The following is a 12,452-nucleotide window of genomic DNA, read 5'->3' as shown; positions in this document are numbered from 1 at the left end:
TATCACAGCGAGTCAGTCTTATTGATTATCGTGGTTTCCTTGTTAACAAAATGTCCTACATAGTGCAAACTATTCTTTTTTATTGTTATATATCAAGACAAAGAGTTGAGACCATTTTAATGAAAAAAATGTACACCACAGGCTTAAAAGTCTAAGCCTAAAAATCGGAATATGCTTCTGAAAAGAATCATGAGGTTCATGGAGAACAGAGTGTAGGTCTTATTTTTAGCAGAGTCAAAATCATATGGCACTCACTCACTCAATCAATCACTCACTCACCCCACTCACTCTCTTACAATTTGTGTCTTTCTGCTTTCCTACAGATCTCAGCAAGTCAATGGTTCACAATTTGCAACTGTAGTTGAGAAGAACCCCGTTCCTACTACATAACAAGACCTTAACAGCCTTACGTGACCCAGACCAACAGAGCCTGTGATACGGAGAGAATTGCCATACCAAGGTAGCAGAATTGTTTGATGTGCAAATCATTCCACATACAAAGAATTATTATTTGTAGAACTTTGTAGTGTAAATCTGATTTCAGTGTGCTAAGACCCATGTTTGCGCTGTTAGCCTACTAATTTGACTTTTAGAACAAGATGGCAACATTCAAACAAGATCAGTGTGTACAACATGTGGGAAATCAATCCCACTTGTCTCGTCTATCCTCAGGACTTAACCTGTTGAGACAGCAGGCAGCCTTCTGTGATGTCAATATCATTGTTGGTGATCATAGATTCCCTGCACACAAAGCAGTTCTAAGCTGTACAAGTGACTACTTTCAAGGAATGTTTTTATCAGGGTTTCAAGAAAGCACAATGGGTGAGATAACTGTTCCTGGATCTGAAGAAAGCTTTGCCCAAATCTTGGACTTTGCTTATACGGGATACTTCACTCTCTCCTTACGAACAGTCACAGGCATTCTCCAAATGGCTTGCTACATGGTTGTAACTGAAGCAATGGATTTATGTGCTGAATATCTGAGAGAAGTCAAGGATAATTTCCCAATTGAAGACTGTTTTGAGATATGGTCAATTGCAAGCAATCATAGCAATCTGTCAGATGTTGCACAATTGTACAGAAGTCACCTTGTGCAGAACTTCTACAAGTGTGTTCAATCCAAAGTGTTTTTGGAAAATTCTTCAACAAGTGTAATGCTAGAGATTCTGAGTGATGAAGAAATTGAGACGGACACCATGACAGAAGAACAGATTCTGCAAGCAGCATTGATTTGGCTCAAGTTTGATTGGGAGCAGCGGAAAGTTCATGCATTTGACCTCCTGAAGAAGATTCGTCTTGGTCTGGTGCCAGTTGACAGCCTCAGAGATATCCTTGGTGATGAGATACTAGCCATACCAGAGTGTAAGGTCATGATGGAGGAGGTTGTCATGTTGAGTTTTGCCATGGATACAGCTTCACCACCATTAATCAACAGTCACCCAGAGTGGTTTGCTACTAGAAACACTATTACAGCTGGATTGGTAGATGACTGCAGTGATTTTAGTAGCTCTGCACCCATAATTCAATTAACATGCAAAACTAAAACTGCATGTTATAAGATGACTAATTTGGCTGATATTCCTAATCGATATCCCTATTCTAGACTGAAAGTAAGTATGGCTAAACCATTTGTCAGCAATGAGAATCAATTATATGCCACAATTTATATTGCATATAGTGGGCAGGATGATGAAGATAAAGAAAATCATCACCAATGGTTTTTGAAAAATAACTTTTTCCAGTACATATCTGAGAAGAATGAATGGATCATGCTGCCACCAAGGCCAGAGATACTGGAATATCCTAGAATGTTAATGTTTCAAATAAAAGAATATATATACTTGATTGGTAATGTTTGTGATGAGCACAAGAGTGCAATTCAACGATTCAGTATTCTCAGTAAATCATGGGAATTGGTATTAAATGACATATTGTTTCGGACATCGGATGCTATTTTACTACCAGCGGGACAGATATTAGTTACCGGGGAGCAACTTAGAGCAGGTCCCACTCAGGATTGTGGGGTTGGTGATGATGGTGGATTCAGTGCTGTCATAGTTGCTCTATATAAACCTGCCACCAATGAATTACTGGATGTGTCTGTTGATACCACATTAGAGAAGAATTCATACTTCATGGAGTATAATAATACCTACTACCTCATTACTGATGAAGAACAAGACCAAGTAAAGCGAAGTTATCTGTGACTTTGACAGTGATAAGCCTACAATTGTAATTGCAGATGTTGTTGAAGATGAAACAATAGACACAGGAAAGCAGTTTTATCCAGAATTTACCTTTGACAAGCGCAAACTTGGGTTGGTTCAAGTGCCGTGTGTGTGTGAATCCCATGTGGAGAATAGTGAAACAAAGCTGGAGTAGGTACATTGTACAGCAGATATACCTTCTTAGATCACTTGTGAAAGTGGGGAAATGGTAAACTTTGTGCAACAGATGACATTTTTGTTATTTGTTTCAAATACTGGTACCAAACACTGTATACAATACATGTATACCAGGTTTGTGGTGACTAGAAATGTACTGCAGCTGCACCTACTATGGACCATGCTGGATCTGAAAAGTGAAAAAATAAGCGTAAATAGTTGTATAGATGGCATACAATTCACCTAGGTTTGGCATACTTGTGTTGGATATTATATATATGAGACAAACAAAATTTATTGCAGAGCTGTTTTAACTAGTAATTTTTGTAGTATACACAGAATATACATACAGATTGGCTGATTCATCCCATTGCTTCTCTTGCTATCAATCATGGATATTTGATTCTTGCTATCAATCATGGATATTTGATAGGCCTACCACTACCAGTGGAAACCTTAAATATGTTTTCCTCACTATTCATGCAAACTTAGGGCCAAAATATGTTTCATATTTCAGTAAAATGCATATATTCCTACCTACAGTCGACAGCCACATAATAAGAAATGTCAGTACCCATGGGCCTACTCTGTCCAAAACACTGCTTGCCTGTTCTTTCCCAACCTACCCTAATCTTGAAAATATGGAAAAGTTTTACTGAAAAAAATTCTTCATGATCTATTGCTAAGAAAACAGATTGGAAACAGTGATTGTAATATGACTTGTCTACACCTCCAAATGATGATGTGTGTTATATATAATTTAAATCATATATCCAATACCTGATACTGGTTATACATTTCCATCAGAAATATATTATTTTCAAAATTACTTTCTCTTTGCTATCTTCAGTAGACAGCAATTAATGTAATTTCATTTCTCTATATAAACAGCTACTTGCATTCATAACATTTTAAATAATACATAATTCACAAAAGTGCTAAACCTGCAAAAACAACAAGGATAAAGTAACCTGGAGCAGACAAACAAAACCAAAGTAAAACTATAGCATTACTTTTAGTCGACTTCATGATCATGCCATAATGGCGTATTGTCGACTATGGAATGAAGCGAAGGTGATACGCCATTTTGCCTTGCAATGTTTTTCATTTGTAGATTTTTCTTGTTTAAAACTATTATAAAATGTATTTAAAAGTGGCATAAGGTGGATATGCCATGTGCTGAGGAAAAGACAAAATATCACTTTGTAACAATACGCCAAATTAAATTTAGTTATTGAGTAATTAATTAGCTACTACTAGGAGATCACCTGTGTTTCACGGTTTGTAAATGCATAGAGTTTGCATTTGATTGATAGCAAGCTTTAAGAAATCTTTGCATGTTGTGACCATTGGAAGATGAGCTTTCAGTGCTTTTAAAACTAATTAACTTAATTTGACACCCTTAACATAAGCAAATTTGATGTTTTATTGGGGTGCGGACAGCCTTGTTCTTTGCCTTGTAAAAGTCTGTTTTCCAAAAAACGTAAACTGTAAAGGGTATGCCTTGCTATTTACAGTACATGTAGGAAATAAGTTGTAAACAGCAAGTTGTGTACCTTACCTTGATATTTACAGGTGGCAACTTCTATATGTTGCTATCTACAGTAGACAGCAAGTTAAATGTCTTGCTATTTAAGTAGCAAGGTGTAGACAGCATGTTATATGCCTTGCTATCTACAGTAGACAGCAATTTGTTTGGCTTGCCATCACATGTAGATTTAACCTGTTGCATGCCTTGTTATAACTCAGTAGACAACAAGTTGTATGGCTTGCCATCATTAAGTAGACTTATTATTTATAACATGTATTATTGTTGTGCTTATGCAGCATTTGTATCAAGATTGTGATTGCTAATTCCTCATGTATTTGAATTAATGGTACATAATGATTGCTTGTGGAGACAATTTGTACACAGAAACCACATAAGATGCCACTTCGTTTGAACTGTAGTTTTCTTGTTCAGTGTTCATTTCTCTTTGATGGGTTTTGTGTAATTACTGTTTTTTTAGTGTTCAATATTAGCTTATTTTATTGGTTTGTTTTTAATGCTGAAGTGGGCCACTCTTTTGGGAGCCATGAAAAATTGAAAAAGCTGTGAATAGAGGAATAGAGGAGTTTCAACCCTCCCAAAGTTGTTTCATTTGCAAAAAAGAATTTGTTTGGTCAAAAATAATCACATTTTCCAAAATGATGCTTTCAGAAAAAGTTGCACTTTTCAACATTATGTACAAAACGTTCTTGGTATGAATGTTAAGGTTGATTTATTATCTTTATTTTTCCTTCACTTTTTCTGTCTCTGATCCTTCAGGCACCCATGCAACCATCATTCAGTGCAAAAATCAGCAGTTAATTCAAAATGATAAAATTACTAGGGAGGAAAAATGAGTTTTCCACGCATACATTTGACCAAAAGGGTGAACATTTACCTGTAATGGGTAGGTTGAAACATCTTGCATTTTGATTTAAAATGATGGCTTTCTTGGATAAAGGTGTAGTAGCACTCATGATGTGGGCCACAAGAGATTAGCTGCATGCTGATAATTGGCTGGATTCTGACTTCCAACCTCTTAATTCATCCAATCTCTGTTGGCCGTTTCTTCTTTATCTTGTACGGCTTTATTCAAGAGAACCATTGCTTTTATCTTTGCAACTGTTTCAGTGTACCATTTGCAAAAGAAAGAACTAATCATCACACTACAAACCTTATATCTACTCCTATAGTGATTTTACCATCTTTGAATCACCGACTGAAAACCCCATTCATGTCAATGAATCTTTGTTTGACATGTATATTGAAAGATGATTGCATGGGTGACTGAGTAATCGGACACATAAAATTAAAGAAACTCAATCAAAAATTGATCATGTTGACATCAAGAACATTTTGTATAATAGGATTTTGAAAAGTTCAACTTTTTCTGAAAGCATCATTTTTGGAAAATGTGATTATTTTTGACCAACAAAAATGATTTGGAAAAGACAGAATATTGGGAGAGTAGCAAAAAGATTCTCTATTCACATATTTTTAAATTTTTCAAATCAACTAAATTTATGTATGTCAAGTTATGCAAAGAAATGTTTTGTAATTTTAGGGAGAGGGAGTTATTTTTGAAGGTTCCCTTTTGTTGTATGCCTTGCTATCTACAGTAGACAGCTAGTTGCATACATGTCTTGCTCTCGATCTTCAGTATATAAGCTGAGGGAGGGGCGCTCACATTTCCCAGCTATACGTGTATGTGCAGCGGTGACGACCCCCTTTCAGAGCTGCTAAAGCCCAAAAGCTACTTTTGCAAGCCCAAGAGCTGCAAAAGGGATTTTCCATCATTTTCTTCCCCAATAAAACGCATTGTAAGGAATGAGGTGAATTTTGGGCTCCTTACTAGTGGCAACACTGGGCCATTTTGTAAACAATACAGTGAAAATTGCTGTCTCTTTCAGCCGATGACCATTTTGCTGGAAATAAATCATTTTGAGATTTCCTTTGGGAATAAAATTGGAAGCAAATGTTAGGAAAAGTACCTCAAAGAATTATGTGCACATCCTTGAGTTGACCATAACAGTATTGGCACACCCCCACCAAAAAAAGTGAGCCTCCCCGATATAAGTTAGTTGTTTACCTTGCTATCTACAGTAGTGTACAGCTAGTTGTATTTATACCTTGTTCTTATTCAATGGGTGCGTCTTGTAAAGAATTCACGTAATTTGATTGGTTTTCTGGTGTATAATATCTCACAATAGTTGATAGTGATATTAGTCAGGTAGCTGGCGCCATACCGCATTGCAATGGCGGCACGCTTGTTGCTCCTCAATGATCGCGCGATAATGCGTTAGCGTAATACACGGCGAGAACTAAGAACGCGATTCGGCGGCTTAGAGGTTCGTGATGGTTTCGTTCATTTAAAACAACGGGGATGTCCTCACAAAAGAAACTTTATTTTTTTCTGAAAAAAGGCAGTTTTTCTCGCAAATATTACATTAAAACTGAATAAGAATGAGAATAAATGATAGGATTTTGTCTTTTGCCTATCCAATATCGTGTCATAATGGATAGGCTGGCCAATATTTTTATCGTAGTGGATACCGGCTGCGCCGGCATCCACTACTCAAAATATTGGCCAGCCCATCCATTATGACACGATATTGAAGGCAAAAGACAAAAATCTATCATTTATTCTCTAACTATCTTCAGTACATGAATATAGCTTGTTTTATGCCTTGCTCTCCTATCTACATTAGATAACAAGTCTACAGTTTGTTGGTAGCTCACCCCTGAAATGCCAATCTACTGCCATGTCCAGAGATGACTTAAAGGGATCACAGCCTCATGAATAGCCTTTCCTGTCATTCCTTCACTCTCTCAAATGATCTTACTATGTACTATTAATAACATTATACATGTATTTCTCATATGTGGCTATGATGAGCGAAAAAGTAATAAATGAATGAATGAAACATTAGATTTATATAGTGCATTGTGTTATGTTTTGGAGTACTTTTTGTTACATTATTGGAACTAATTAATGTTATATTTTGACATCTTTTTCCAACTCAAATGATAAAGCTAGGGATGGTTTCATTTTGTCTATGCTCCCTTTGGGTCCCACAAGGGGTCAAAGATAATTATCGGACTAAACTAAAACTAAAATGGTCACATTATGTTGTATTCTATTACCCCCACGACCCATTATTCAAAATCGCGCACTGTGATTTGTTGGAACGCGTCACGTGACAGACCATTAATTAGCGATAAAGTGTCAAGGGCAACAAACTTTATGTTCGTAGGCCTATATCATCACAGCGCACAGCAAAGCGCACAACACACCTGCTTATGTAGGGGAGAATGGAATGCCAGGGTGTGTTTGTGCGCATACCTGCTTTAGGGGAGAATGGAATGTTAGGTTGTGTTATTGGAATGTGCATACGCTTTGGCGAATGCGAGACGTCTCACCCCGAAACCTATTCGCCCCAAAAAAGTTCACCCAATACACATTACATACCACGACCAGTTCGCCCCAATTGACTCACCGTGTATAACGTTGCCGTAGCGTGCATAGTACTAGTAGTGTTAAACATGATGTAAATTACTTATAAATCTCCAGTGTAATAATTTATATAATATATGGCAAAACAAAACATTATATAAAAGAAAATAAAAACAACAAAAAACTCTTACTCTTGCGAGTTTTGTGTATTTTTATTTTACCGACTCAAACTCAGTTAAAATAAGTTTGAGATGTTCAAAACTTTCAAAACTTGCAGTCCTATAAACATATTAAATCAGAGAAGATCTTCTTTGACATAATGAAACTATTAAAAGGACTGAAAAAAAAATATATTTGGCAATTTTGCGTACAACTAGCAAAACAAACGCCAGCAGCAGCTTTGAGATGTTTTGTGGGTTCCGTGCTGTGCACCCGGGATGTGCACTGACTTTTGCCCGCTTTTTGCACCGCGTGTAAGCGGCGGATATTTGCTGCCACTTCCGCGAAAACGCCGGGTGTGATATGTGTTCAATCCTGGTTCAATCAATGGTACCGTGACCAAAGCACGCAAAAGTGCCAGAACACACCGACGGCGTACCTTGCTTGACAAGTCCCCGGCCCCGCGGCCGTGTGCCTTACACACTGATGTACGATCGATTGCTTGACAAGTAGGCCTAGTATGCTCTCAATTTGATTAAGACCCGGAGGTAGTGCCACAAAGAAGAAAAATGCAATGATTTTGTTTGCAAAACTGGTTAAAGTCCAGTAGGCCTATTAATACGATTTCTGTCAAATTTTAATTTGGTTATTCTTTGCCAAATATTATTATAGTAACAACTGTCAGGAAAGTTTTCTGGTCATTCTAAACTGTGATGTTCTAAAATAATCAAAGATATAACAATTTTAAATATTAGTCTCAGATAATTATATATTCATCCTCATATAGCTTGATATGCGCGTTACAACTCTTTACAATAACTTATTATTATATATATCTTTAATTGAAATGCTATTATTTTAATTATATAATCATAATTTTATAATGTTTCAGATATATTGTAATTGACAGTTATCATGATTCATTTTGTTCTTAATTTCTGCAACTTGCCTGTCAATCACAGACTAATTATGATTGATTTAAACACCACGGGACATCTTACATTGTACGATGTGTCTTAATCCTCTCAATATGCCAACAATTTTAAGGCGGGATGTTTTAACTCGATGATGTTAATACAATTTTTATTATTTTATTGATTTATATCATACGCTAATACATAAGCTGGCATAATTATTCCCGAAATATCATGATTATATCGTTATGAACACGACAGAGTGCCGAATACGCAAAATTGCTGTTCTGAGTAAACGCCGCGGCGTTTGAAAATCTTGGTACCATGCTCGACCAATGGGCTCAATCGATCCAATTTTATATCACAATTTTGCCCCCGAAATACCAATGACCGCAATTTTTGGCAAGCTGAGAGGGGAGCAAGCAATTTTTGGCACGAATTCATGGGGCGCCTTTTTAATAAAACGCTTAAAAATGCAAATTGTCCTGCTCGCTGCGCTCGCAACATACATCTAGACCATTTAAGGTTTGCAATTTGGGATCCCACAAATTTGACATGTTCAAGGGGGGTAAAGAATTTTGGCGAGCCGAGAGGGGGGGGCAAGCGATTTTGGCGGGCCGAGAGGGGGGGCAAGCGATTTTTGGTGAGCCGTTTGGAAATTTTACCCCGGGGGGCTCATAATTATTGCACAGCACCTAAACACGTTACACAAAATTGTTCCATTAATTGGATTTTTTACCCATGGTAGCTCAAATATCTTAAAAACATAATTAATTTGGCAGAGTTCAATGTAAGCTTTGACATTTTTAAACATTAAATAGGATATCGCCCTTTTTTTACATTTTTAAAGTAAAAACAAAATTGAAGAAGAAAAAGTTTGTTCTCAGAGAATAAATAAATTGAATATCTCTTGTGTGAAATATTGTATTAGGCCTATATTAAAGCCACGATTTCTCCGTGATACGGAAAAACGGAAAAATTCACGGAAATCGGGGTTTGCCCACGGAAATTTGAAAATGCCACAAAATTGTAAAAAACTGTGTAAAATGTCTAACTGTTGTGTTGATTTGCAAAATAAAACAAAGAAAAGTGATTATTTGGCAGTAATCAACCATTAAACAACCCATTTTAGCATTAATTCTAGGCCTACTACAGTAAAGGGTAATACAAAATACACTTATAAAACATGTTTGTTTTCAATTTTCAGTGCTTTATAATTATTGGAAAACGGAAAATCACGGAAATCGTCCAATTTGTAACACGGAATTTTAATTTCGTAACATAGAGAAATCGTGGCTTTAGCCTATATTATGTTGTAAAAGAATTAAATGGGAAATATTTTCCATTTCGAATTATAGCGGAAAGAAAACACATTCGGTTTATGCGCGCAAAAGTAACATTTTCCAATTCCGCGCTCAATTCTTTTATTCTGTTCAATACTGTTCATGAAGGTGTGCGTTGTGTAACTTGGGGTGGGGGGGGTGTATAAAAATAGTTGTTTTTAAAAGGTTTAGTATGCCTACAACGTCAGAAATCCCATTCTTGCATGAAAAGTAGCCTATACATTACCGGATACATTACCATGCATGAAGATATAATAATGTCTATAATACATGCTGCATGCATGGAAGACACCATTTAATATCATGAGTAGGCCTAATGTTGGAAACTCCATTCTTCCATACCAGAAGTTCAGCTTTTCCTCTGGTCTTAAATTAAAATAAATATCTTGTTGTTTTCTTTGGTTTTAGATTTCAATAACATTTGTCAAAGTGTCAAAGTGATTTTCCATTTCTGCGCCAAATTTCAAGTTTGAGTATATGGGTGACCGATCATGACGATGTGTGTTGTGTGTGTGGGGTGTGGGGGGGTGGGGGGGTATACCGGGTGTGGTTGTATAGAGAATAGCTAACCAAGCAAAGAAACAAAATTATTTGGGAAAGATTTTCCATTTTGAATTATTGGAGAAAGAAAACTCAAATTCAGATTTATGTGCGCAAAAGTGACATTTTCCATTTCCGCTAGTATTTCAGTGTGTTTATACTGCTGAATGAAGGTGAGCTTCAGTATGTGGGGGGGGGGGGGGCGTGTGGGCGGGGCAGGGTGTGGAGGGGTGTTATTGTTAAACGTTATATGCCTAGAGCGTCAAAAATCCCACTCCTACATTAAAAGTATACAGTACCATGCATGATGATATATAATAATGTATGTACGTTAAAACGCATGCTGCATGCACTGCAAGACACCATTAAATCTTTTGGCTGCCTGCAGATCTGAACATAATAATTATAGGACTTATAGGAGCAAAAATTTGCCTTTTGCGTGAAAAAAAGAAGGACGGGTCTTTGGATGTGGGTAAAGGAGCTCGTTACTAATAACCAAATTAAAATTTGACCGAAATCGTATTAAAGGGGCATTTCGTGATCCACAGCCTCATCCCCACTTTTCTCAAAAAAGTTGAGATTTTTATATCACTGGAAACCTCTGGCTACATAATGTACAAAATATTTCTTGCAGATTAATTCGTTTTGCAAAGATATCGTGAAATTTGAATTTCGTTCTGGTGCACCAGAACGAAATTACAACGCATTGTCTATATGGAGCAGTGTAATACACATAATCGTGCATAACTCGCAAACGCAAAATCGGAATCAACTGAAATTTTGGGAATAGGCTTTTTTCGTGGATATCTACTGAATAATGTCATAAAAAGAGATTGCTAGGATCACGAAACACTCCTTTAATAGGCCTACTGGGCTTTAATCAGTTTTGCAAACAAAATCCCAACTTTTTCTTCTTCGCGTGCCTCCCAATATAGGCCTACGTCACAATTTCAAAACACGGCCCGTAATTCTCGGGGTCGTAAAAACATACTCGATAAAATAGATAAGTAACAAAAACCCATATGGATGGAAAAGTACATGATCAAAAATAAAATGTTTTCATAACATAAACATAGTCAGCTCAACTGAATCTCGGGGCTGAATCACAAGGGTTTCTAAACAAATTCATAGCATTACACGTTTATATATATCACCACCCAGCAAACACAAAACGTTTTCGACATCATTCGCAAAAGGTTATAATAGGTTGTCAGAAAACGTTTAAATGTCGGGTTATATAAAGGGTATATTAAGAGTATAAAACGTTTTCATAACCTTAAAACACATTTTTTGATAATGTACTGCTCAGCAAACAAAAATGTTTTACAGAAAACGTTTAAATGTCGGGTTATATAAAGGGTATAAAAACGTTTTAATAACATTCCAAAAACATTCTTGAAAACTTGATACAAAACATTCTAAACAGAATGTTATTTTGGGGAGTTGAAAAAATATTTTGCGAAAAATGTTTGCCCAAAATATTTTCAATAACGTTTTAAAAACGTTTTCATGACCTTTATATAACCCGACATTTAAATGTTATTAAAACGTTTTGAAAAAAACATTTTAAGAACATTTTGTGTTTGCTGGGTTCAAATATTTTAACATAATGTTATTTAAGTATTGACACAATATTTGTAAAAATGTTTGCAAAAATAGTTTACAATAACATTTTTTGAAAACATTTAAAAATATTGTTGTAGTGTGTTTTCATACAAAACGTTTTAAAACGTTGTCATGACCTTTATATAACCCGACATTTTAATGTTATTAAAACGTTTTTACCTAAACCAAAAGCCAAAATATAACTTATTTAAAACGTTTTTAAAACGTTTTTGTGTTTGCTGGGCAGCCAAATTGTTACAAATACTCAACATTTATTTAAAAACAGCACTGCATACTGTCTACTGAAAATACAAATTGTATTAGTTACGAACAATGGATTGTAAAAACATGACTAATTCATAAAATACAAAAATACATTTTAATGGCATAAAATTCATAGGACACCGTCAAATTTGTTTACAAAGACATAGGCCTACAGTAAATAAACAAATTAAACAACACAATGTAAAGTGATTCAATAATATAATAATAATTAAGATATGATTAATATATACTAGTACTATT

At 35.8% G+C, this 12,452-nt stretch overlaps 1 protein-coding gene across 7 annotated transcripts in view; it reads left to right on the top strand.

The window, feature by feature from the left end:
- The window catches only part of LOC140142780 (uncharacterized), a 78,854-nt gene that overhangs the window by 24,857 nt on the left and 41,545 nt on the right, over window positions 1-12,452 (top strand). For 4 of the 7 annotated variants that reach the window (XR_011857579.1, XR_011857581.1, XR_011857580.1 and 1 more), the window contains exon 3: window positions 324-460. The exons of 1 other annotated variant lie outside the window; for it this stretch is intronic. Coding sequence is in view for 2 of the 6 variants with exons in the window: in XM_072164776.1 (XP_072020877.1) it covers window positions 600-2,207 (1,608 nt within the window). In the remaining 4 variants the exon portion in view is untranslated. Of the gene's footprint in view, window positions 1-323; window positions 6,138-12,452 lie in introns of those variants that run through there. 2 more of the 7 variants (XM_072164776.1, XM_072164777.1) reach the window with 1 other exon arrangement.

Source organism: Amphiura filiformis, chromosome 20 (assembly GCF_039555335.1).
Source record: "Amphiura filiformis chromosome 20, Afil_fr2py, whole genome shotgun sequence".
NCBI classification, from domain to species: Eukaryota; Metazoa; Echinodermata; class Ophiuroidea; order Amphilepidida; family Amphiuridae; genus Amphiura; species Amphiura filiformis.
The sequence above is the reverse complement of the archived record's forward strand: the minus strand, read 5'-3'. Positions and strand labels throughout refer to the sequence as shown.